The sequence below is a fragment of the Panthera pardus genome, unplaced genomic scaffold, assembly GCF_024362965.1.
Source record: "Panthera pardus isolate Hobbes unplaced genomic scaffold, ASM2436296v1 HiC_scaffold_13, whole genome shotgun sequence".
Taxonomy (NCBI): domain Eukaryota; kingdom Metazoa; phylum Chordata; class Mammalia; order Carnivora; family Felidae; genus Panthera; species Panthera pardus.
Window position 1 is genome coordinate 114,721,473 of NW_026526688.1, and position 27,804 is coordinate 114,749,276.

Here is a 27,804-nt window from a genome sequence, read left to right on the forward strand (position 1 = left end):
GAAATGGCCAATTACAGCAAAGCTAAGTAAAAGGAGAAACAAGTTAAAATACTCAAGGAGGATCTCCTACCTAAATATTTAAGATTTTGAGGTGTGAAGAATAGGAACTACTTAAACATCTATAAAGACTATTTTTTAAAAAGCATATGAAGTACTAATGCCAAAGGAATTCGAGACAGTTCAAGGTGATTAAATTCCAACCGACTACTTCTTACGGGTGACTTTATTAATGCTTCGGTAATTAGTCAACCAGAGGATGCTAAGAATCACAATGTGAGTTTCAGGCCATAAAAAGGCAAAAAGAACAGAAATCATTACATACACTAGTTTCAGGCGGCATCCTTCATTCATTCAACTTTTATTTGTATCAGTTATGCACCAGGCACCAGAGACTTGGAATGGGACGGAGAGGAAACAAGACAGGTACTCAAGCACTCCTGATACAGTGGGAGGACTCAGATGTGTAAACCAAATGTCCCACCAGGCCAGTGCTGAAGGTTCACGAAGAGCCACACCTCTGTGTGGGAAAAGGTGGAGAGATTTACTCAGAATGCCTACGTGTCATCAAAACGCACCACTGAGGCCCAGGTCCTGAAGGATGAAGAGAATCCCAAGGGATGAGTAGGCAGGAAGGGCATGCCAGGCAGAAGGAACAGCATGTACAAAGGACAAATGAGCAGGGACATAGCAGCTGAGAAGTGGATTCTGCTCAGAGGATTTTATCAGACCCCGAGGCTTCTATGGCGTTAGAGACAGAGTGCTAAACGAGGGCCCAGCACACTCTCTCCCTGGGTTTGGTACCCTCCCTCCTCCAACACCTGACATGTGCTTGGCTCAACCCCTTACTTCCAGCAGGCCTTCTCTGCTCAGGTGTCACCTCATCCGAACGCCCTGTCCCCTCCCTGCATATAAACTAGCAACTGTAAGAACTCCAGGCTAGGACTCCCACCATTCTCTTCACTTTATCTTTCTCCGCGATTACTGGTCACAATGTAACACGTTATCAACTGGTACATTTACTGTGGCCTATCTACCCTCACTAGCATATAGGCTCCTGGGGACAGAAATTTCATAGCCTAACGGTTCCAACTTACCTAAAGCCATTTAATCATATCTATATTCAAGGACAGATAATGAACTCTAGAGACAATTCTGTAATTCCAGATTCAGAGACTCACTTGAAGACTTTTATTTCAAAAAATACTACGAAGATACAGCATATCAAAGAAAAAATCTAAACAGTGTTACCAAGTTGGCAACTCTAAAATTCCGAGTAATACAGAGCAAAAGAGGCAAAAAGAAAAGAGGGAGAAATAAAAGATTGGTGTGCCAAGTGGGAGTTAAATACAGTACTGTGTTTTAGGCCAATAATTCCTAAACTTGTTTGTAGAAACAACCACTTTGCTGAGAATCTGACCCTTGCCCCAAATAAAACGCACATACACACAAAACTTTGCATCAGTGTCAGGAGGGGCCTCCCTACCTCTCCCCAGTTAAGAGCCCCTAACTCTAGACAAGACAACAAAGAAAAACTTCCTCAGTGAACTCCCAGACTTCTGCACGGCGGCGGCAGGGACCAGGGACTTGCCCCGACATGTTTCTTCTGCTGGCTCATCACCACCACCTACCGACCATTCTTGGCATTCACAACAAAGTGCGGTGGGGGGGTGGGGGGAGGGGGGGAAGGCGGTGCGGAGCAGCACCCAGGACCAGAAATCCCACACAGCCGCCATTCCTCTCTTCATCAACAGCCACCTAAGTGCCTGTCCTATACAAGCACTTTGGGGCCTATGAAGATGAGGAACATCCCAGATACTGCAGTACTGCAGCAAAAAAGAGTGTAGCAACAAAGGAAGACATGTGCCCTGCCACAGGGAAGAGATCAGCAACCACCCCGAGGGAGAGCCAAAGGGTAAGAAGAGTTAAAGAAACACAGGTTCTGTCCAGCTTGGAGCAGTGAGGATGGGACCTTCTGATGGAACGTGGGAGTCACGTACATGGTGAGGGCAGCAGGGGCAGAGGAGGAGGCGAGAGCAGGTTTCCTGGCAAGGGAACTATATATATTTAGTAGTCTACAACAGAAACACTGAGTAAGTCTTGAGCAGAGGAAAAGCAGTGAGCAGGATGTCACATGTTGACTGGCTAGGACTGGTGAAGACTAGGACTTCCCAGGGCCTGCCACCAGCACTGCCTTCCCAGAGGAGTTAACCATCTGGCCCCAGCACCCTGCCAGAGCTACCTGGGACCTGTAGGGGTGGGCAGTTGACAGGTATGACTGTCTGCTCCTGGGTGCCAGACTGCTCAAAGATCTAGAGACAAAGCCCTGGCCCACAGGGACAAGGTGACCGACTACACCAACCAGGCCTCAGCTACAGTGTGAGCAAACGGGAGCCACACAGAGGACAGAAGCCAAAGGACCGAGAAAGAAGGCCCAAAGAAGCAGCCAGGAGGCTGAGCACATCAGCAGTGGTGAGGGGACAGTGAAGTGCTCCTAGGGGTCACGGGGAGCTGGCGAGAAGTATGGGTGCAGGGCCCCCAGCATTCCAAGAGCTGCTCAGGTGCCCCAGAGGCCGGAGTGGTGACTCTGCTCTAATGCCAACACATCCTCCTGACGGGCCCCTACCGCTGTGGCATAGCACACACACCCCAGGTCGGTGGTATTTATCATGGACCAAATGTGCGTGTCCCCCAGAATTCACACGTGGAAACCCAGCCCCTGACGTGACAGTAACAGAGGTGGGCCTCTGGCAGGTGATCAGGATTAGGTGAGGTCATGAGGGTGGAGCCCGAGGATGGCATGAGAGCCTGTGAAAGAGTCAGGAGAGCTGGTTTCCTCTTCCTGCTCCCCACCACATGAAAATACAATGAGAAGTCAGCAGCGTGCAGCCCAGGGAAGGGCCCTCACCAGAACCCCACCATCTGGAACCCTGGCCTTGGACTTCCAGCCTCCACAACTGTGAGAAATAAACATCTGTTGTTTATATGCCACCCAGTCTGTGGTATTTGTGATACGGGAGCCCCAAATGACTAGGACGGTGTTGTACAGAGAAACTCTCCCCAGAGAGGTCTGGAAAAGGCTGGGCTAAACAAAGTCACGAGTGTCTTCACTGCACGACTCTGCTGCTGGACCCTGATACTCCCCCGGCTATGTGGGGGCAGGTCCGGCATGCAGCGTCTCCTCACCCTCCTGGACAACATGACAAATGAGTATCATCGTGACAGACGAGAGAGGAAGAATCCAAGACAGCTTCAGGTTTCAAAGTAGAAGTGACGCAGTCCAGCCAGCTGCTCAGTGCACTGTGCGGGCACACGGAGACACGGTGGGGGGTGGCAGCTAAGCACCCTGCTCAGTGTACCAGAAGAGGGGGCAGCAGCGTGGGGCACGGGGACATGGTAAGGAGCCTGAGGTGTGTGACACATGGACCCCAGACATGACCCCAGACGTGACCCCAGCTGCTCTGGCTCACAGGCCCCAAGCAGCCGTGGGGAATGGGGCAAAGGGGCGAGCAGTGCTGGGCTGCTGTGGGCAGCACCATGGGCAGTCTAAGAACACATCCCCCTGGGGTCGGACCCCTTTCCGGCTTCACCTCACAGGTGGCATGTGATAGGGAGGGTCACAGGGCCCACTGCCAGTGCGAGGGGAGCAAAGACCAGAAAATGCCTCTCAACTTACAATCAGATACAAGGTATATCTGAAAATATATCAAAGTGACAGTATGTTTTGGTGGGGGAAAAAAAAAAAACCCATTAAGAGGTAGATTACCCACATGCTACATTCTAAAACATTACATTAAAAAAAAAAAAAAAAAACCTGCCTTTCAAAGTAGGGTAAAACACTTCACGCATTCTTTGAGGTGTAATTAGGCATATTTGTTGATAGATAAACACAGAAGTGTTGGTTTGATCTTGGAGCAAGTGTGGCAAATGCTTCCATAAAACAGAGAAAAGTTTTAATATTTAAAGCAGATTTTGAGGAAGCAAATGTGCTTTCATCTCTCTGGAAGAGCTGGTGTAAATATTTTGTTTCAAAAATGACATTCTCAAAGAGTGAGCATTTGTGAATGAAGTAACTGAAAACAATTACACTTGCTTTTTATCCAGTCCTATTAAGGCCTATTTGCCTCAGAAGCAGACATGATTGTTACCTCTCCAGAAGTGTGGTGGAGAAGCTAGGCAGGAGGCTGAATGCCATTTTATAACCTTGGACTATGTCCTGAGTTTTATATTTCTACAACAGGGGAAATCATTCTTTGTCAATCAACAAGTATTGAGAAAAGCATTTTAGACCATTCTTAAGGTTTAAAAAAAAAAAAATGCATCGCGGCATCATTTACTAAGGATGGGGAAGGTTCTTATAAACAGTCGTTGTCACTTACCTCCCACCACCTGTCACACTGTCACAAATTTTAGAACTTTAAGGAACTTTAAAGGTCCCCTAGCCCAGTGATTTTTACAGTATTATTATTATTATAAGCAGGAAACCGTTTCATCAAAAGCAGAGATTTAGGATATAAATCCAGGCTGGCCACACACTTGCTCTGGCTGAGACTGTAAGGGGCAGGGGTCGGTTCCAGGGCCACATCTCAGAGGCTCAGAGGCCTCATAGGGAACCCAGGAGACCCAGGGAGCACTATGACAAAGGTCCTAGGGTCCAGGGTGAGGCTGGTTCACAAAGCTAAAAAACAGAGGCTCCTCCCACACTGTGTGTGGCCCAGCCTTTCCTACAGGGCCTGCTTGAGCACTCCCAGTGAGCAGGTGCCCCCAGCCTGGGTTAGGACAGCTACCTCGTTCATGCAGCCTGATCGCTTCCATGAGGTATGGCACCAGGAGACGGTTCACAATGAACCCAGGAGTGTCCTGTTTTAGGAGAGAAAAATAAAAGACAAGGGAATTTTCACTGAACTTAATCTTTTGTGAAGTCACCAAACTGCCCCTTCTCCCTGTGCATTGTATCACCCACATTTATCAAGCTCTGCATTTTCAAAATGTGTTTCAAAATACCAGCACAGCCCTATTGCTATCATACATAATAATATATCCAACAATTATAATACTTGAAAAAAAATTCAAACCTAGATGCCCCCACTGCAGGAATAAAGGCAGACAGAGGCAGATAGGTCACTGGAAAAAACACAGCTTTGAAGGCAGGCAGATCTGGGTTCAAGTTTTAGTAGTTCCTGACTTTGTGACATGCTGAAATCAGTTTCATCATTTGTGAAATGGGAGTAATAATCTCCACAAGTTGTGAAGATAAATCAGAAAACACTAGCATGCTGTGCACATGGCTCTATACTCAAATGGGAGGGAGCCCTTTACTCCTCTCCTCTCCCACATCCCTTGCAGGAATCTAGAGAAGGTGTGCTCCCATCTTGAACAACCCTCACAGGAGCACTGCTTCCCGGGATCCCTGGAGCCATTCTTGGGCTACTCAGGATTTTCTCATGCACCAGTGCATGGAACATGGCAGCTGAGCTGGGGACAGGTGCTGGGACAGACAAGCAGATGCCCTGACACCCGCTGGCCTTTCATGGCCCCTGTATCCGGGACGACCCTCTTGCACTGCACACCTCTTTCATCCACTTGCTCCGCATTCACATTAATCATCTCTCCTGGAGGCCTACTGTGGGATTTGATTCCACCTACTGATCTCTTTGGGGAACTGTGGGGCAGGTTGGGGTAGTAATTTTTTCGGTGGTATTTATGTAAAGCTGATTTCCACTAAGTAAATGATGTAATTTTTTTTTTAATATATGAGGTTTATTGTCAAACTGGTTTCCATACAACACCCAGTGCTCATCCCAAAAGGTGCCCTCCTCAATACCCATCCCCCACCCTCCCCTCCCTCCCACCCCCCATCAACCCTCAGTTTTTAAGAGTCTCTTATGCTTTGGCTCTCTCCCACTCTAACCTTTTTTTTTTTTTTTTTTTCCTTCCCCTCCCAGTAAATGGTGTCATTTTAACAAAAGGCTGTGATGTTCCTGCAGACAGAAATCCTCACTCTAGCCCTGGGCCTTGGGTACCATTTCTAGCACACACTAGGTACTCCATAAAGGTCTGAATGAAAGATGGCCTGCCTCCTGCATTACTCTCACAGCTAACCTGACTGCATGCTGTGTAAGCCAGGCAATAAAGCCATAGGATTTGTACCTCCTTTTACTCTCTACTACCCCAGTCCCCATTGGAACAAAGAAATGAACAAACAGCTTTATCAGTGTATCCACAGTTATATTAATGAAATGATGCTGACTTTATAACTAGGGCGAAAGTGCTTTTCAACTTCAAAAAGTTTATCGCAAAAACTGAAGCCGTGGTATATGAAGCACACATACACAAGGTTAGAAGTCGGAAGTACTCTGGGGAAAACATCTACTCCAATTATAATACATGGAGCTTTATACAAAGTTAATATCCACATAATGGGCGCACAGAGCTCAATAACCAAAAAGTGCTAAAATTCACAAAATATTCACACTTACTAGTAACCAAAGAAGTACTCATTATAATACAATAGCATTTTGCAAATAAGATTATCGGCAAGGGTTTTTTTTCCCCATAATACTAATATTCAATGCCGGTGATGATTCAGACACATACACTCTCACGGTATTGTTATGTCAACTAGAGTGTAAAGAGACATAGTCCCTTAATAAAGTAATTTAATTTTATGTAATTGTATACCTTAGACTTCTCATGCTCATTTATAAATGTACTTTGTTTACTTGCTATGTGCCAGTACTTTAAAAATATTAATCCATTTATTCCTGATAATAACCCTGTGAGACAAGCACTGTTACTACCTTTACAGGGAGAGGACACTGAGGCAGAGCTAGGTGAAGGAACTTGCCGGAGGGTATACGGCTAACAAGTGCCAGAGCCAGGATCTGAACCCAGTCGTGCTGGCTCCAGAGTCCACAGCCTGAACCTTTTTACACCACACTCTCCTCACAAAGTTTCACTATAAAGAAAGACACACTTCCAGGTGCATCAAGGTCATTCTGCTATTCTGGGTGTTGGTCTACTGCAGTCCTACAGGCCACACCCAGCCCACAGCCTGCTTCTGTACAGTCTCACTGCAGCACTGGCCCTCGTGCCCACTTGTACTCTGTGCTTACGCCCCCCTTCCAACAACAGAGCCAGGTAGTTACAACAGAGACTGTATATTGACCATCTGGCCCTCTACAGAGAAGTCTGCTGACCCTTGTTCTTTGTGGCTGCCTTATATTGTCTGGATGCTTCACTGAGAGCCTGAATAACTGACCAGAAAGCTTTCAGGTATCACCTGGGGAAAGAGCTCTGAAATGACATAACAGGGGCAATTTTATTCCTACCTCCGCACCTGCTGTGGCCACTCCAATGGAAGAATGGATCATCACTCTCCACAAATTAATGATTATGCTGCTAAAGATAATCACTGGCTGTCCCTGAACTTCCACTTTCTTATCCAGCTTTTGACTTGCTACACATCAATGTTCTAACACCGTTACTACTTTCTGCCACTAACAAAGCATAAACCCGTAAGAAAGTGCAACTGTAACATCTGATGGTTGCTGTGATTTTTTAAAAAATCCACACAATTTAAAACAAAACAAAACAAAGAATGAGTGTTTAAAAACAAGATTCTGTAATAACAGTCCTGGATTAGGGGGACTACACATGAGTCTGCTCTCTCAGGCAACGGGGTCCACATCGACAGATGGCTTATTCAGATGATTCATGAACGATAGTTTTCATAGGTTACTACAATTCTGTGACTTCAAACTGGAGAATATTTTAGAAAGGAAAAGCATACTGTAAGAAGAACCACAATGATAGAAAACTTTCAGGTCAGAAAAGTAGACACATGCTTGTAAAAATCTGTAATGGTATGACACAGCCGCCAATCTAGAAAAACTGTCAAGCCACACAGAAGTGTAGCCCTAAGTTTTGGGAGGACTGAAGAGGAACGGCAGCAAATGGAGACTGAAGGAAATCAAAACAAAGTAGGCGACAGCAGCTGGGGTAATTTCACATATAATAACTGAATATCTCAAGAAGGGAAAAAAGCCCAGAGGCATGCTTCCCACTCGGCCATGCTTTTTAATGAAAAACAAGACACAAGACACGAGACAAAACCACAACACCGCATCCCTACATCCCTGAGAAACAGCTTCCTTCACACTACCTAGGAGAGTGGGCTCTTCCTCTCTCATCACATTCCTAACCACCTGTCATGTTCTTTCACCACGTGAAGCGCTGGTTTTCAGTTCGGGATGCAGGATGCATGTGGCTACCTGGCTGTGCCTCAAACACAGGCTCCTGGGCTCCCCTGAGCCCGCAGGGGCTAAAGCCAATAGGGTAACAGAAACCATTTATGGAAACACAGCAACTCGTCAACAAAGGCCAAGACCCAGAGAGAAGTTTTCTATTCAGCTGAAGCTCTGGCTCCATTCAGACCTCAAACTATCTACCTCATGGCCTTGGGCAAGGCTTAGGAGTCTGGCTCCCCTGTTGGCAAACTAGAAAAGAGCCCCAGCTTGCTCTCTGCAGCCCACAGACAGACCTGTCGTTAAGAGTTCCCCAGCTTTCACATCTTTCTACAGAAGAATTCCACCCCAATAAGTCAGTTCTGAGGAAAACCATCCCCCTTCCGAAGGTACCTATACCCTACCTTACAAGAAACAGGATGCTTTCCCAGGGCTTTGCTGAAGTCTATCAGAGATTCAACTGTCTTCTGGCTGGTCATTGGTGTCTTTATGACCTGGAAATGCAAGCAGAGAATTATGACCAGAGAGTTAGCAAACAACTGCAGTAGAACGACTCAGGGAGACATTGATGTTAAATGTCTACACACAAGGTGGCAAAGTAATTTGGGTTACAGAATAGAAGGATCTCAAGTCAGAAACAAAGAGTTTAGCAAAATGTTCACCTTAAGACAGTGAAGTACCACACAGAATGTACAAAATCAAGGCTTTAAATATATATGTGTAGGGGTGCCCAGGTGGCTCAGTCAATTAAGCATCCAACTTCAGCTCAGGTCATGATCTCGTAGTTCATGAGTTCGAACCCCACATTGGGCTCCCTGCTGACGGTGCAGAGCCTGCTTTGGATCCTCTGTCTCCCTCTCTCTCTGCCCACCCCCCTGTCAAAAATAAAAATAAAGCATTAAAAAAAATTTTTTTCTTAAACAAAAATATAAACGTGTATGTGTGTAGGAGAGTTTTACAGACTTTGTCCCTGTGAAAGACCTGGGTTCGAATCCCCATCACACCATACTGGCTCTGTGACCCTGGGCAAGTTTCTCGAAAGGACACTGAATTCACTCTATGAGCTCAAGGAGTTGAGGTCAGGCGACAATGGAATTAGGAGGAAAAACATTAAGTGCAGCTCCTAGGAGGTATAAAGTGCTCAGTAAATGCTGGCTTTTGTTACTCTTTTAATTGCTACTGTCGGTTACTTCAGGGAGGTGGGCGGAAGTCTCCGGAATAGAAGAACTGCCCTTAAAGTACTCTGCCTGGAGTACCACTTTCTCTCAGTCTGGATGAGGAGGGTGTGCCCCTGCCCCAGGAGAGCACAGTCACAGGTCTCTCTGACTCTAAGATGAGTATCCCTCCCCAGCAGTCCACCCTCTCCCACAGGCACCCCAAAGCCCACCGGCTTCTTTCGCATCAGAACAGGCTCATCCCACAGAGGAAAGTCTTCATTTCCAGCAAACATGGGCCCAAAGCTGGGCCTGCCTCCTGATAGGCCCTGGGCCCATGAGGTGCCGTGCCAGGGGTACGACCACCACCCCACTCACAGTGGCCTGGCCCTCCAGGAGGTGGTACCAAGCACCATGCCGGGCAGTCAGCCCCCAGGACACATTTAGAGAATTCACCTGTCAGGAACTAGATTTTGGCAAACAGAGAGAGACCTAGGTTAATTTATTTAAATGCCAGTTAAGGAACTTCAACAAGAGTCAAAGCAAACAGGCTTGGCTTCTACATTAGACCCTTTATATGAGGTCAGACAACTCCGTCAGCCCCCGCGCCTCACCTCTCTACTATGCAACGGGGTAATGATACTTGACACATCATCCATCTTGTAAGAGGGCTGTGTGGCTTAATGAGCTAGTATCTGTGCAGGATGAAAGGTGCTCTACAAATGAAGAGAATCATCATCGTCCACGTTTAATGTGATCACAGCTTGGGGTGTGGTGGTATGTTAGGACACTAAGGGAAGTAAAGGAGTAGCACAGAAAAAAGCACCACGAAGATGGGGAGGAGGGATGGGATGAGATGGGCCAGAGGTCTGCCCTGCAAACACCATAAATCAAACAGCACCAAGAGTTATTCAAAATGAAGTGGGAAAAGGTCTCCAACAGAACCCCATAGATTGAACTAGGACAAAGGTTGCTAATTACAGAGTTTCAAACATAATTTGCCGGTTTAAAAGGAGGATGCATATTTAACCACCCATTCAACAAACAGCAATGTCCTATAGATATTCTGCTTATAGTTCCAATATAGACTGGAAAAAATATATACACATATATATAAGTCCAGTCCCAAGTAACGAAGAGCTGCTCAACTCAGGATAGGATTCATTTTCATGCTCACCACCAGCAACACATATGCAAACACCCAAGAATAAAAAAATGAATAAAGAGCACTTTTAGAAAACATTTTCTAGAAAATGGTAACATTTGCTAAGCATTGGCTGTTAACAACAAATGTGCTACATTTCCAAATACATAGATGGACATTATTAGATAAATGCAGTTGAAAACAACATTATTACTGTTTGAAGTAAATCTATAAAATGTGTCTTTATCTCCAAAACACATGTACTGATACAGTAACTAAAGACAGTAATTAGATCCTAAGCACTGAAATGTTGAAAATCCATTCTGTCTCTTTGCTCTTTTCTGCATAAGGATAAACGAAGTTTCTTTCATTCCCCCCTCCCCTCCAATCCTTAACTTCTTCAAAAACAGCCAAAGTGGGAGTACACTGGAAGAAGCTGAGAAGCAACGTTAGCGGAACGGATAAATTCCTATGGCAGATGGGTCAAGAGCTGTCTAACCACAAGGAAATCTATAGTCATCACTCAACTAGAGGCAAAAGCTTACGAGGGGTGGGGGTGGGGGCGGGGGCATGCAGGATGAAGGAGGGAAAGCGCTGGGAGGAGAAAGCAGACCCTGAGACTCTCCCAGGGAGCCCCGGAAACCTCCCCCCACCCAGGTCTGCCTGGCTCCACATCCCCCACACTTCGCACGACAATAACTCTTCAGCCTCAGAACAAATGCTTAATAGCGCTGCTCCTCAGACCCTGTAATTAGCCCCCTGTAAAAGGCAAGCTGCCACATTTCAGGTGCAAAGTGTCTATTGTGACTTGTCTCCAGGTACCCAAGTCTCCAGGCAAACAAGCAGAAGCAGCCCAAACAGGATCACTGAGGGCCCACTCCCCTCCATCTCAAGGGTCTGTGGTCAGGAGGTTCAGGCTACCGGGGAGCTGCTTTAATAGCTGTGATCAAAACACATGGGAGGTGTGCCTCATCTGAGGACAATACCAAGGCCCTGTTACCTGGGCCAGAATTCACCTCAGGAATGGTGGACAAGGTGGTACAGCAGCTCCTGTGTAAAACCAGGCTAATAAAATTCCATTTACAGCCTGGAGCAAACTGACCCCACTGAGACAGTATAGACACATGTGGCTCTGCCCTCTGTGGTCTCATCAAGCCAGTGAGTGGTCTTTGGTGCTGTCTTCCCAGCCAGATGCCTCTCTCTGCACTACCCATCAAATATGGCGCAAGTAAGTACATGACACTTCACAAAGCTAGCAGCCCTTCTGGCCATCACTGGTCAGAACACCGGGCTGCAAAGGAACAAAGCACAACAGCCTTCCTAGATATTAGGTGCTCTTTCCTCTTCTGGCTCTGGAAGGACAGACTGCGGCCAGAGAAACTCAAGCACAAAGACCATCTTCCGCCCTCCCATTCATATCCACCCAGAGCAATCCCCGGTAGCAGCCAGGGTATGAGGCAGAGAGCAGGGCTGGGAGAGCCAGCAGAGCCAGCAGACACGCGTGAGCCCACTGACCTCCACAAGCTTCATCATGGGCACTGGGTTGAAGAAATGGAGCCCGGCGAATCGGTCCTGTCTTGTGGTGGCATTGGCTATGTCTGTGATGTGCAGAGAGGAAGTGTTGCTGGCAAAGATTGTGTGTCTGTGGAGAGAAAGATGGCGGAGTGTCGGAATGAGTCCCATCTCTGGAAACAAAGAGGACTGCTCTGGGTGCGACTGCACAAGGCGACTGCCTGCTGTCCCAATCTATCGTCCTGATCCCTGGAGGAAGTCAGGGAGATCTTTATCCAGGAAGCTGAAATCAAGTGACCAGTTTCATTCAAATTCTGAAATTTTAAATTAGGTAATTTAAAAGCTACCTGTTCCAAAGGTATATCTAGTCTTTACCAATCTTTCATTAATTTTAGGGAGAAGCATTTCTCTACTTTCACTAGTTAATTTTCATGATATGCAGGAAAAAAGGAGGCTACTACTTAACCTCAGTCACAAAATGAAACCTAAATGAGCACAGACTAATGAAAGAAAGGATGCATCACAGACTCTCAAAATAAACAAAAAAATTGTAAAGAAACACCTGAATCCTCAATGAGAAACATCAGATGAAACAGATGAGAAACATTAACTAAGATCTTTTCCCCTCAAGTTAAAAGCTTTAATTTTCCACTTAAAGGGAATTAAAATGCAAACAGAAGAAAACCAACATGGTCCAAAAAATGTTTTAAAGTTACACGGGTAGGTCTGGGGAAGGAAGGAAACATGTACATTGTAAACATAGTTCTAAGTATTGTGCTTATAAAATCTCCTCAAACAGCAGTACCATCTTTTTTGTGTGTTGTATAATATTAATTTTTAAGAATCCATATTTATTTAAACCAAATTCAGTTTTTAAAGACCACAGTAAAGTGGGGTGCCAAAGGTATTCCAGACAAATCTTCAAACAAAGACTTCTAGGCTTTCCTACAGCACCACCTTGTGGGTAAACATACGTAAAACCGCCTAATACTATTTAGAACCATAATGGCCTGGTCAGTGCATGAAGGAGAGGGGTCCCTTACTGACCAGACTGGGGTGGGGGTGCGGGGGGTGGGGTGGGCAGTGTAGCCTACCCAAAAGGAAAACTAAATCTGCTTGAAATCAGAGGTGAATGGGAGAGGAGGGGACAGGAGAAGAAACATGAGTGTGGCTGCACTGCAGCACTGTTAGGCTGCACACCAGGAACCACAGCAGCAGGGCCACCGCAATCCAAGGCTGTGCTAGCAGGGGCTGTTATCCTCATAACGCGGAGCCTGTTTATAGCACGACTTGAAGGGCAACTTGTCTGCAAAAGGGAGAAATGAAGGCATACTGGAGGGCACATTTCATTAAAGGAGCCCAATCCCGAGTGTCTCCCATCCAAGGCTCTCCCAGCATGTATTTGACCAGAAGGGGAAGACACCTCTTCCTCACACACCTCTCCCAGTAGGACTGGGCCAGCTCTGCTCCTATCAGCTCTCACACTGCCCTCCTTCCACACAAATACTGTGTGTGGACAGATTAAACATACAGGGTTGCCTTATCTTCCACAAAAAAGTACACCCTCACCATTTTCCCTGAAACACTTGACTCTTGGACAGTCTTTGGTTTTTCCCTAACACTCAGGTACCCAAAAAACTACTTTTCTCTTAAATGTACTAACAGAAAATCAGTAGCAAACATGATGATCATTAGCAACGCCTCCAAGCCTTAGTATGGAGAACGCAAGAGGGGGTGGGGGGTGCTGAGGTGGACTGGAGAGTTCATACTTTGTTGGAAGTGGAAAGACAGGACTCAGCTGGGACCGACCGTGGGCTCTGGCCAAACTTTTCATCGGTACTTTTTGTACTGCAGTTAGGGAAGTGATGTTCTTTTCCAGGCTGCATCAGGGCTTCCACCTGGAACCCTGATGCTAGAACATATTCTAAACTCCTGCTACAGGATTAACTAAAACTTAACAGGAAAGTATATCTCAATCAAGCTGCCTAAAAAAACAAAAACAAAACTTAGGAGGTATTCAATAAAGGTGGTCTAAAATGAAAACAAGAGTGTAGAGAAGGACAGCTGGTGTCCAGAAGCAGAGTCACATCCATGGCGTGCCTACTCGGGTGTGCCCTGTCGCATGCCACATCTGTTTTACATCAACCTAAGTGAAAGAGCCTGGTACAGTGCCTGACACACAGCAGGCACTCAGGAAATGTGAGTCCAATTAATTAATATGCTCAACAACCCTGTGCAATAGGTACCATGACCCCTATTTTGCAGATTACTAGGGAAACTAGTCTTAAGAGGGTTAGAACTGGGAAGGTCTTGGAACTGTTTACCCCTAACCCCCCATTCCAATTACAGATGATAAAAACTGAGGGCCAGAAAGACTTCATGACCGTCCAAGGTCAGAGAGGAAAGGCGGGGGGGGGGGGGGGGGGGGGGAGGCGAGAGACACGGCCCCAGGCCACCTACCTTTCCCCTAACAGTCCCTCCATTACTCACACTGACACGAGAGGGCAGTCAGACCCGTCACTGTCACGAAAGAATGACCATCATTTCAATAAAGGCCGAACTTCTAGACTACACCTTTCCTGGGGTGGGAGGTGGTTTACTATCTTAGAGGGCTCCCTGCTCACTTGGGAGACAATACCTGGACCAAAGAATTTTCTGTTTTTGCAGACCCTAAATGTCAATGTGAAGAGAAAGAGCACACGGATCAGCAGAGTGACACAAAGGTGACAGAAAGACAGGTGTCTCCTCTTTGTCAAAAGCAGGGCTTCTCCGGATACCAGGCCATACAGTTAAGAGGGCTCACGTTCCAGCAGGCTGGGATGCCAGCGTTTCTCTGTAACTGCTGCTCGCTGGCAGCCTAAGAATTGCTTTTGTCATATAATCTTATTCTGACTTTCAGTTCTAACCAGGAAAGGTGAAGTGTGGCTAAGCAAGCCCCAAGGAGAGTGTGAATAAATCAGCCAGGTGTCACAACTGCCAAAAGCCGAAAGTCAAATACAACTGAAGGTCCCAAATTCTGAGAACGAGAGCTGCACACGCGCAAAAGCTTGCTGACACTCGTTCAGACCGCCAGTTCTGAGCCCCAGGCGCCCGTATGCCTCACCTACGTGGGGATGACTCGCCTCTCCCACCCTTTGCCAGGAAGCCTGGGAAGAACTCAATGCTCCCGTAATGCTCCCAAGTGTTTTGACTTAATCCAGATAAAGCTCACAACAGGAGAGCCCAGGGAACTTTGTGTAGACAGAGAGGCATTCCCTTCAACTACACCATTCTGGGGCACCTTGGTGGCTCAGTCGGTTAAGCGTCCGACTTCGGCTCAGGTCATGATCTCGCAGTTTGTGGGTTTGAGCCCCACGTCGGGCTCTGTGCTGCCAGCTCAGAGCCTGGAGCCTGCTTCTGATTCTGTGTCTCCCTATCTCTCTGCTCCTCCCCTGTTCATGTTGTCTCCCTCAAAAATAAACATTAAAAAACAAAACAAAACACTACACCATTCTGAAGGTTGTCCTCAAAAAAAGTAATTTTGTCACGAAACTACTGTGAGTTTCCTCAGCAGACATCTGAGGACATGCCCAAGCTCTTCGTCCTCTGGCCTGGGAGGGCCCAGGCAGAGGACTGTCTCTGAATGGACCCTCCACTTTCCTGTGGGAAATTCCACCCTCATTTTGGGACAAGGATCAGATGGAGGCAGCTCAAGCCTTGGGAAGCAGACAGAGAGGATAGAGAACAGGGGAAACGGTGTCAGGTCTTCTGGAAACAGCTATGTGATATTAAAAAGAGAAGTGGGCTTAGTGTCAAAAGACTCCCTCCTGGGAGAAAAGCCCAAGCCAGAGAAGGGAGCCCTTAAACCAACAAGAATGCCCAAGGGTCACATACTCAGAGGCAAACTTGTCCAGCCTCTTGAAGAGCTCGTTCTTCACCTTCAGGTTTTCCACGATGGCCTCCACCACCAGGTCTGTGCTGTGGACCACAGATGCTGCATCCGTGCTGGTTGATATGCTGTTCAGGGTCTTCTCCACAAATTCATCACCCGCCTGACACAGTGGAAGAAAGGAGAAGAGAGTATTCACCAGACTCACCAGAAAATGCTGTGATTTGCTGAGGTAGGAGAGAGGAGGGCGAGGACAGGCAAACACGCCCCAGAGGCAACTGGAATGTGTCCTGAATTCTAAGAAATAAAACTCCCTACTTTTCCGTTTAGGGACGATGGCATCTCAGTATGCTTCTAGACACCAGGGCAAGAGTCAGCTTGGGAACGTCCCAGCTGCTGGTCAGCTATCACTGTCGTGTACAGGTCATAATCCTTCACACTCTTTGTCAGCTCTGCTCCAGTTACTAAATGGTCCACCTGCAGCACCTGCATCGGCCTGCTCTCTATCTGTTCAGTAAGTGAGCAGACTGCCATGCACTGTTCCAGGAACAGGCTTCCAGGGAGCCTGGAAAAGAGTAAGAGCTTAGCTCAGCGACATTCATTAGTCTGAGAGGTGATGCTGACTATTCTTTTTTTTTTTTTTTTTTCCCACCCTGAAGAGAGAAAGGCACAAGTGAAAGAGGGGCAGAGAGACAGAATATCCCAGGAGGGGCAGAGAGAGAGAGAGAAAGAGAAACAGCGAGAAGTGGGGCTCGTGATCACCCAATGCAGGGGTCAACTCACCAACCGTGAGATCATGACCTGAGCCGAAGTCAGATGCTTAACCGACTGAGCCACCCAGGTGCCCCTGACTATTCATCTCTAGGAGAAGGCAGACAGGGCGCCTGGGTGGCTCAGTCGATTAAGTGTCTGACTTTGGCTCAGGTCATGATCTCACGGTTTGTGAGTTCAAGCTCCCCATCAGGCTCTGTGCTGATGGCTCAGAGCCTGGAGCCTGCTTCAGATTCTGTGTCTCCCTCTCTCTCTGTCCTTCTCCTGCTGGCACTCCGTGTGCATCTCTCTCAAAATTAAATAAACATTAAAAAAAATTTTTTTTTAAGAGAGGGCAGAGAAGAGCTGAGCGAGGGCAAGAGAGGGTAAGAAAGCCAAACTTAGCAATCCTTCTTCAAGTAATAATTGCCCATCACAAACCAGCAACTGGTGTTGCAAAAACATGCCAGACACAGCCTCCGCTTGCAGAAAGCTTGCAGTCCCACCTTTGTCTCATCTGTGACTCCAGATTTCCACAGACATACCTCAGGGCAGAAGACAGCACCTCTAAATATATTCAGTAATTAGTATCGGCCTCTCTCCACTCCCCAAGAGCAGAACAAAACATAGACTCCTAGGCCCATCTCCAGAGATTCAGATTCAGTAGGTCTGAGGTGGTACCTGGAAAACTGTTTTTTAGAAAAAGATGCCCCAGGGATTGTGATATAGCTAGTAGACTAGTCAGCACTTGAGACCTCTGGCCCACATAAAGCTTGGATTGTGATAGATGATGTGATTTCCATCAAATTGCTAGATCTGTGAGAGGACAAAAAAATGAGAAAATGAATAAAACATAGTACCTGCTTTCTAGAGGCTCATAATCTAGTCAGAAGTCATGTGTAGGCACAGGAGTTAAAGAATCTAGGAAAGTATTGTGGGTAAAGTTGGGTGTGGACATATCCTTTATAGGATGGATGGATTTCTACTGGTGGAGATGGGGGACAAAGAAAAGACCACATGAATGAGCGAGCTCTGGGAGCTTTTTATTTGGAAACTATCAAATGTAAAAATGTTGAAAGACTAGTGTAATAGTAGCAACTGTAATGTAGATCAACCTAGATTTAATAATTGTTAAAATTTTGCCACATTTGCTCATTTGTTTTATCTTTCTTTACACACCCTTGTTTTCCTGCTAAATCTTTAGAAAGTAAATTGCTAACATCATGTCACTTCACCAGAATAAGTACACACGCATCTTCCAAAAATAAGAACATTTGTTTACATAGCATAGTCTCATTGAAACAGTTGGAAAATAGTACATTCTCGAACTTCCCCAGTTGTCTCTCAAGATGTAGTCAAAGCTTGCACATTTCATTTGGCTCTTTTATCTCTTAGTTTTAAATGGTCTGCTTATATTGTTTTTGTCTCCCCCATGACATTTTTAATTGAGAAATTTCCTGAGCTAAATGTAGACTCATGCATACCTCAGAAATAATACAGAGAAATCCTTTGTAAAAAAAAAAAAAAAAAAAAGGAAGAAGACAGCACCTCTAACAAGTGCCATTTTATTTCAGGATGTAATTTGTCCATGGGGCATTGTCAGCCTGGGAACACATTCAGCAACGTGGTCATAATCAGCAAAGCCATCCAAAACCATCATGGAACAAAACAACTATCAGAGCTTTTCCACAGAAATATGCTGTGAGATAAAAAGTGATTTTAAATTTTCTATTGGCTGCATTTTAAAAACTGAACAGGTAAAATTAGTTTTATCTAACCCAATCCATCTAAGATACTATCATTTGAACATGTAATCAATATAAAAAGCAATGAGATGTTTGGGGCGCCTGGGTGGCTCAGTTGGTTAAGTGTCTGACTCTTGATTTCAGCTCAGGTCATGATCTCACGGTTCATGAGTTTGAGCCCCGCCATCAAGCCATCGCTTGATGGCTCCACATCGGGCTCTACGCTGCTGGTGCGGAGCTTGCTTGGGATTCTCTCTGTCTGCCTCTCTCTCTGCCCCTCCCTTGCTCTCTCTCAAAATACATAAACTTAAAAAAAGAAAAAAAAAAAAAAAGCAGTGTGACATTTTACATTCGTCCTTCCTATTAAGTCTTTGAAATCTGGTGTCTGTCTTCACATGCAGCATGTGACTCGACTTGGACCAGCCCCATGTTGAGCTCTCCACAGCCGTCTGTAGCAAGTGGCTGATGTGCTGGTCTGTGCAGAGCAAAGTGCATGCAGTGTGTCAATGAGTCAAGCTGAAGCTGACTCGTCCCTCCTCCAAGCACATCCCAGGCACAGATGAGAAACACCAAGACACCAGACTCCCAAGGAGTCACTCATCTGGAGCTGTGCATCTGGAGCACACCACCCACTTTTTTTTTTTTTTTTTTTTTTAATCCTTCAAGCAGGGCCCAGAGCCTCTGCTCAAAGGAGACAAGCAGCAGATGTGTACAGAATAAACAAATGAAGAATGCAGATGACCTGGGTTCAGACTCACTCTGTCCTTGACTCCAACTTCCAGGGCTCTTAGCAACACCCCCCCCGCCCCTGGCCCCATCTGGACCCTCATCACCCTCATCACAATATGCCCTATCTCAGGTCCCCCTATCATTAAGAATATGGGGGACAGGGGTGCCTGGGTGGCTCCGTCAGTTAAGCATCTGACTCTTGGTTTCAGCTCCAGTCATGATCTCACGGTTAGTGAGTTCCAGCCCCTCACTGGGCTCCACACTGACAGCGCAGAGTCTGCTTTGGATTCTCTCTCTCCCTCTCTCTCTGCCCCTCCCCTGCTCGCTCTCTCTCACTCTCTCTCTCTCAAAATAGATAAATAAACTTAAAAAAAAAAAAAGAATTTGGGAGACAGATGACAGTTGTTAATCTGCCTGTGATACTTATTGCTTGGATTTCTTCAGGGAGAAAGTAAAAATTATCTCCACTCCTGCCCCTCTGATTTTTAAAAGGTGACTACATATTAAGAAAATGCAAAGCGGGGCATCTGGGTATCTGAGTCAGTTAAGCATCTGACTCTGATCTCGGCTCGGGTCATAGTCTTGCGGTTCATGAATTCAAGCCCTGCATTGGGCTCCGTACTGACAGTATGGAGCTTACTTGGGATTCTCTCTTTCTCTCCCTCTGTTCCTCCACTGCTCATGCTCTCTCTCTCTCTTTCTCTCAAATACATAAACTTAAAAAAGAAAAAGAAAATGCAAACCAAAACCACAGTGAGATACCACTTCACACCTCCCATGATGGCTATTATGAAAAAAATAAAAAGCAAGCGTTGGCCAGGATGTGGAGAAACTGGAACCTTCATACACTGCTTGTAGGAATGTAAAATGGTTTAGCCACCGTAGAAAACAGTTTGGTGGTTCCTTAAAAAGCCAAACACAGGACTGTCATATGACCCAGATATTCTACTTCTGGTACATATGTGAATGAATTAAAGAAGGACCTGAACAGATAGTATATCAATGTTCACTGCAGCATTATTCATCACAATGGTCCAAAGGTGAGAACAACCCAAGGGTCACTGACAGGAATGGATAAACAATATGTGGTATATAGACATACAATGGAGTATTATTCAAGCATGATAAAGAGTGGAGGTCAGACACATGCTACAACCTGGATGAATCTTGAAGACAGATGAAATAAATCAAGTCAAAAAAGGACAAAAAGCATATGATTCCACTTACCGGAGGTCCCTAGAACAGGCAAATTCAGAGAGACAGAAAGCAAATTAGTGGTTACTGGGAGATGGGAGAAGGAGGGAATGAGGAGTTATTATTAATGGGTATAGAGTTTCTCTTTGGAAAGATGAAAGTTTTATAAAGAGTTGTGATGGCTGCACAATAGTGTGAATGTAATTAAAGTCACCAAATTCTACCCTTAAAAATAGCTAAAATGGCAAATTTTATCTGACACATATTTTATAATAAAGAATTTCAAAAGGTGGGGTGCTGGAGTGGCTCACTTAGTTGAACATCTGACTCTTGATTTCTCCTCAGGTCATGATCTCACAGTTCATGAGTCTGATGTCGGGCTCTGTGCTGGCAGCGTGGACCCTGATCGGGATTTTTCTCTCTCCCTCTCTCTCTGCCCCTTCCCTGCTCATGCTCATGCTCACTCTCTCTCTCTCAAAATAAATAAACTTTAAAAAAATTTTTTGAGGGGTGCCTGGGTGGCTCAGTTGGTTAAGCGTCTGACTTCGGCTCAGGTCATGATCTCACAGTTTGTGAGTTCGAGCCCCTCGTCGGGCTCTGTGCTGACAGCTCAGAGCCTGGAGCCTGCTTCGGATTCTGTGTCTTCCCTTATCTCTGCTCCTCCCCTGCTCAGGCTCTGTCTCTATCTCTCAGTAATGAATAAACGTTTAAAAAAAATTTTTTTTTAAATAAATAAATAAATAAACAATTTTTTTGAAAAGGCAACTAGACATACACTATGGACACCTGAGGTGACAAACAGAACAAAATCCCTACCTGCACTCTTCTCTGCCTGTGTATGAAAGTGAAATTCCATCCAAGCCCCAAGGGAACCAATCTTAAGCAACTTTAACAAGATGACAAACGTAAACAAAAATTCACTTGGTGACTTCCACAGTATTTCTAATTAAATGTGAAGGTCCAAAGAAAACGAGTCAGTGAACCAATTTCCAGCCTTCTAGGGTTCCTCAGGTTCTTGCACCCCCTCTGCTGCTGGGAAGTGAGAACATTCTGTATTTTCCTCTCTGGTAATGACATTACAAAAGGGCATAAGACATTGTTTAAGCAATCAAAATTTTCTATCTGAATACAATGTTTATTATATCATTTTCTTTTAAACTTACAAGTACAAAAATTACCTTCCTGTTTCACTCTCTTCCATCAGTATAACAAAACAGGTGTTCCTTAAGCCCAAATTCTCAATGGACAGAATGAGTTCACTACCTGCAGAAACCTTCTCCCCCACCTCAAAACCCAACAATATGGTTATCTACTTCTCCTGCTTTGTAATCAGTTCTTACAGTTAGTATGTACAGTGATGATGTTACTTATACTGGTCTAAAGTTATGGGAAAATGAGCTTTACACAACAAATCGAAAAAGAAGCAAAGGCCACCAAATGTGATATGGTCAGAGGAATGGTCTTGAAATCATATAAAACAAAAATTACCTTGGGGTTTTCTGCAAACTTCTTCTTGGCCACTTTCCTAAGGCTTTCCTCAATCCCCTTTCTAGATTTTGCTAGTATGTCCTCTGTCTGGTCCACCAACATTACCGTGTGGCCAGTTGCTGCAGCAACCTAGAGCAAAAAAAGAAAGAAAACATAAAAGAATAAAAATAGTAGAGTTTCATATTCCATATGAACTCTGCCACCATTCCATTCAAAATACCAAGTAAACGTAATAATAAGCCAGTACCAACTAAACACATACCTCTTGCCAGGCACTGCTCTAAAGCCTTTATGTGGACGGACAAATTCTCAAAACCACCTTATAAGAAGTATGTGCACTGTCACACAACAGGTAGGCAGCAGAGCTGGGATCTGAATCAAGGCTCTGAAGGCCACACTCTCATCACCTCCCTGAACAGTACTGTCCAACAGGGAGCCACTAGCCACATGTGGTATTTAACTGAAATGGACTAAAGTTCAAAATTCAGTTCCTCAGTTGCACTAGCCGTATTCCATGTGCTCAAGAGCCCACTCACAGAGCGCTTACTCCCCATCCACCATCTTTTTTCCTTAAAATTGGAGCATATCCTGTGTAGCTTGACCACTTAGCTCATCTCTTCTGCGTCCTTAGCTCAGTAACAGGAAGACTTGAATAACTGTAGCAAAAAGTTTCCAAGGGCTATTTAGTGACATGGTTCCCATGAAAGTAGGTCTTTGGTGGTCAGCCAACTTAGGAGGGCAATTCCCCTCCCTGCCCCATCCCACCTTGGCTAAGTCCTGAGGGCACTTAGCCAAGTGCCCTGCTGCTCAAAGTGTGAGTGAAGTTTGAGTGAAGCTGCTCAAAGTTCACCTGGAGCCAGCTTCGTTCAGCTATATTCAGTGACGAGTCAATCCCAATTTCATCATAATTTGCCAACAGCTTTGGCAAGGACTGTGGAACAGGTAGTGTGGCTAAAAATAGGTCATTGGGTCACATTACAGGTAGGCATTGTACTCAGTTCAAGCCATAAGTAAGAGGACCATGGCCTATAACACAAATATAAATAATACAGGACACCAGCACAACTGACATGCCCCTCAGGGTCTGAGAAGACCCCTGCAGGGCCACTGCTTTAGAACTTCTGTAGGCCAACAGTGAGTAGGAGAGGGACAGGTTAGCTGAAATGAACCTGCCCAGAGATGACAGGAAGAAACAGTTCTAAACTACCATCATGATGTGAGATTTTTTTAAACTAGGCAAGTAAAAATTCAAAGCTGAAAACCAGAGAGGAAAAGTAACAGAAAAGCAAAACTCAAAGGCAAAGAGGTTCAAATCCCTGAGCCAAGATTTCCTAAGAACACTTATAAAAATTATAAGACAGGTTTTAAATGGAAGTTAATTACAATAGCACCTACATTCTCTTCCTGGGAAAGCTTCATAAAGGGGCTGCAAGTCTGAGCCTGTGGGACCTGTAGGCAGGCAGCATCAGTACTGCCCTGCCCCAGAGCATGCCTGGGAACCAAGAAAAGAAAATGCTGCCAGGACAGGAAGGTCTAACAACCATAGCTGGGTAGTGGTGGTAACGAGAATTACCTTGATAAAAGGACAGAGGCAAGCGGTGAACTTGCCCTATTGGCAGAAACACAAGCTGCAGGCAGGCAGCATGGCCAAAGCAAAACAACGTCCGGAAAGCAAAACCCCCATCAATCCAGAGGAGGGTTTCTCTCTAAATAACAGCAGACCCAGGCTCATCTTGCCAACACCTCAAATCACGTGACACAAAGTTGAACATCTAATAGATTCAGAGCAAAAAAAGCAAAAGCAAATTTAGACACAGTGCAGAAAAGGCAACACAGCAGGCCTGGGACTGTTACCTTTAGAAATGCCCTTGGCTGGCACCTGGAAACTTAGATTTGGAGGGTTCCCATCCTTCCCAGAGAAGAATGGTTCTCTGTGCCTAAACTGCTTATGCATTGTGGTTTTTGCTGCACACCTGCTTTCTTTCTGGGGGTCAGGAATTTTGGTATGTGCCAGGCAGAGGGTGCCTATGCGAACAGCCCCAATAAAGACCAAAGGCCCTGGGTCTCCAATGAGCATCCCTGGTCAACATTCCATATGTGCCGTCACAACTTATTCCTGGAGGAACTGTGTGTGTCCTGTGCGACTCCATTGGGAGAGGACTCTGGAAGCTTGCCCCTGCTTTCCGCCAGACTTTGTCCCACACATCTTTTCCCTCTGCTGTTTCTGTTTTGTATCCTCTTGCTGTAATAAATGGTAGCCATGAGTATAACTATACGCTGGGTCCTGTGCCTAAATCACCAAAGCTGGAGGAGTGGGGACATTTGGTGGAGAATCATGACACAGAAACTAAGAAAATAAATCTCAAATTCCAGATGCAGCTGGTGATGAAATTAAACTAGTTGGAGACAGACAACCCTGCGAAGCAACAGCTGAGGGAGGTGTGACGACCAGCGATGGGACACCTCACCTGCAAGGTGGAGGCAAGCAGAGGTGCTGGCTTAGGGACCTCCCATTTTTGTTCCAGCTCCTCTGAGAGTCCCTCTGGAATGACACAAGTGATCTTCACTTTGTCCCTCTTAACCTCTGACCTAGGTCATCCTTTGACTAGGACAGAAAGGATTCCTCAGATTTCTACATGACTAGGTCCCAGTCCACTTCCCCTCCTTTTTCTCCAGCAGGCATCGCTCAAGTTTTTTTGCTCCTCAAGGAGTTGGAGAAGAAAATTCAAGTACATCTGGCACAAGATAGTACCAAAGCTGAAGGAAAGAGAGATAAAGAAAATGAGGGCAGTGTCCTTCTGCTCAGGGACTTTATAATCACACTGAGAATACATGGGGGGGGAAAAAACTAAATATATAAGGCTCCATATATGGGAAGTCAAATAAAATAAAAACTGCCATAGTGAAGAATCCTTTCAGGCATCTGAACTCAGAAGGCTGGATAAGAGGAGGACATCCAGAATGGGCCAAGAGTAAAGGATTAACCATGAAGAGGTGTGGGGGAAGGGGACAGGGAAGGAACAAATAAGAGGTGATTTCACACCTTTTCTCTAGAAACCCATTTTCAAAGTTGTTATACTCATGTTTGATTTGACAGTCATGGGGAATTTTTTGTTACAGAGCAGATAAGCCACAATGCTTTCCTTATACACTTAACCCCTGAACAACTTGGGGTTAGGTGTGCTGACCCCCTACACCATTGCAAATCCACATACAACTTATGGCTCCCCAAAACTTAACTATTAAGCCTACTGTTGACCAGAGGCCTTACTAATAACAATCAATTAAAAAATATTTTTGCGGGGCACCTGGGTGGCTCAGTTGGTTAAGCGTCCGACTTCGGCTCAGGTCATGATCTCACGGTCCGTGGGTTCGAGCCCCGCATCGGGCTCTGTGCTGACAGCTCAGAGCCTGGAGCCTGTTTCAGATTCTGTGTCTCCCTCTTTCTCTGACCCTCCCCTGTTCATGCTCTCTCTCTGTCTCAAAAATAAATAAATGTTAAAAAAAAATTAAAAAAAAATATTTTTGCATGTTTTATGTATTATATACCATATTCTTACAGTAAAGCAAGCTAAAGAAAATGTTAAGAAAATCTTAAAGAAGAGGGAATACATTTACAATATTGTAAAAAATCCATGTATAAGTGGATCTACATAGTTTAGACCCATGTTGTTCAAGGATCAATTATAATTATTTTGTTTAAACTGCAAGCAGAACCAAACCCGGAGAGGAAAGTGCCCTCAAATATTCAAGTAAACCAAAGCCACATGCATTATAAAAACACTAAAATTCAACCAGGAAAAACCATGGCCAGAAAAGCATTTTCAGCCTGTATGCTGACCCTCCTCTTATCCTAAGTCCTCTGATTAACTCCTCCAGCCACTCCCTCTTCTGTCCTCCCACAACCCCACCCCCGCAAGAAGACACTGAGCAGGTGGGTCCCTGCCTTGCCTCATCCTGAATGAGCACACTAGAGACAACGTGTGTGTAGACACTGGCCAAAAACAGCTATTAAATCAAGACTCTCCAGGCAATGTTCCGGGAGAGCAAAGTGCACATGTCAAATGATCACGTCAAAGTGAGCGTGTTAAAGACATTTGTTTATTTTCCCTCTCAACCAGAAGATGCAGGAGGTGCAAGGAGGGGACAAACCTAACAGAGAGGAAGAAGACAGATCTTTCCCAGTGTGTTACTGATCACATTTTTGCTCTGCAACATTTCCCTTAGCTCCACAGTGCCTCATTGGTCTGAAAAAGGCTCAATTTTTTCTCTCTTACTCAAATGACTGGAACATTTTCTAGGATTTTGGACTCTCCAAAGTGCCTATACCAGTATTTCTGGTCTAGTAAGAAGGCAACAATTGTATACTCTAAATAGTTATTCCTGACAGTTTTGTTTGTTTTTGTTTTTGTAAACATTTTCTACTTCAGCTTTTCTTTTCTTGATTAATTCATAAAACTTCAGGAAAATATGAAGGAAATCTTATGGTGTAGACACAGGTAGAAAGGACATTCCTATTTAAAATTTTTTTTAATGTTTATTTACTTTAGAGAGAGAGATAGAGAGAGAGAAGGAGGGAGGGAGGGTGAGGGAGCACAAAGGGGGTAGGGGCAGAGAGAGAGGGAGACACAGAATCTGAAGCAGGCTCCAGGCTGTAAGCTGTCAGCACAGAGCTTCACGCGGGGCTCAAACCCATGAACTGCAAGATATGACTTGAGCCAAAGTAGGATGCTCAACCGACTGAACTACCCAGGCTCCCCAGGACATCCCTATTTAAAACCAAAGTGGATATGGCTAAGTTTGAATGGAGAAAATACAGGCAAAAAAGAGAAAATTAAATTCTCTGTGAAGTATTTTCCATTTTATGAAGAAGCTCTTTGGTGCAGGTCACAATTTATTACGGATAGAACGGATGAACTTTATAGCATCACTTCAAGTGATTTCAGGTTACAGCAATATTTTCATTCTATCTACCCACAGACAGCAACCCAACCTGATGTTCGAGTTTCCTGCAGTCATTTCTTGCAGACATATTCCAGGGACATCAGGTCAGCAACATCTTGAGGACAACTTCATGTCCTATTTGTCTTTGCAAACCTAAGCACATGGCCCATAGTTAGCACTCAATGCTTACTTAGTAAATAAATAAACAAACAAACAAAACACAACTAGCTCATTGCCTGGCACGTATTAGATGCTTTCCACAGGATGAGTCCAATGTTCTTTTACTATATTAATCTACTCCAAATGGGATTGGTATTCCTTTCCTACTGCTATGTGTCTGAACTGTCCAGCACTGAGATGGACTCAGGATCAAGCAGTCTGTCTCTTGCCCCCATGCATTCCATGTCAGACCTGAGAGCTGCATGACTCTTACCCCAGACTGGCTCTATAAGCTGAGACCGTCGTAAGCATGGCTACACAGCCACAGGCCACTTAATAAAGGCCAGCTTATTTCTTTCTAAATTATTAATGCACTTGTCTTATTTCTCCTATGAGATCCCTGAGAGCTAGGAGTGCTTACAGAAGTAACAGTCTCTATCCACAATTATCAGAAAGAACACAAACCCTTAAAAAAAGGAAGAAAAAAAAGCAACAAATGCAGCAAAATTAAGAGCCACAATGTACTGAGCACTTACTATGTACCAGGCACATACTCTGCATTTTCCAAGACTATTTCTGATCAATCCAAAAACTTTGTTAAAGTAGACATCAACCCTGTTTTGCAAATGAAGAAAAGGAATTAGAGAGAGCAATATCACTCAGCTGTTAAGCTGTGAAGCCAGAGGTCGAATTCCAAGGCTGCCTGACCCCAGAACTTTTCTTGTAATCTAGTTAGAGGAGTCCAAGGAATGCTGCCTTATTTGCTGAGACAACCAGCTTTCAAGATACAAAAATAATAAAATATCATTTTACAAAAAGTTCATGCTATTGACTTTTTTGTATTCTCTTTCCCTCATGCCTTCCTTAGTAACTA

The 27,804-nt window shown here is 45.1% G+C and overlaps 1 protein-coding gene across 1 annotated transcript in view; it reads right to left on the reverse strand.

Moving 5' to 3' along the window:
- The window catches only part of HADH (hydroxyacyl-CoA dehydrogenase), a 50,281-nt gene that overhangs the window by 2,847 nt on the left and 19,630 nt on the right, over positions 1-27,804 (reverse strand). The window contains exons 2-6 of the mRNA XM_019416899.2: positions 21,828-21,956; positions 15,927-16,084; positions 12,057-12,183; positions 8,648-8,737; positions 4,785-4,857 (exon numbers count right to left, since the gene is read on the reverse strand). Of these exons, the coding sequence (XP_019272444.1) occupies positions 4,785-4,857; positions 8,648-8,737; positions 12,057-12,183; positions 15,927-16,084; positions 21,828-21,956 (577 nt within the window). The remainder of the gene's footprint in view (positions 1-4,784; positions 4,858-8,647; positions 8,738-12,056; positions 12,184-15,926; positions 16,085-21,827; positions 21,957-27,804) is intronic.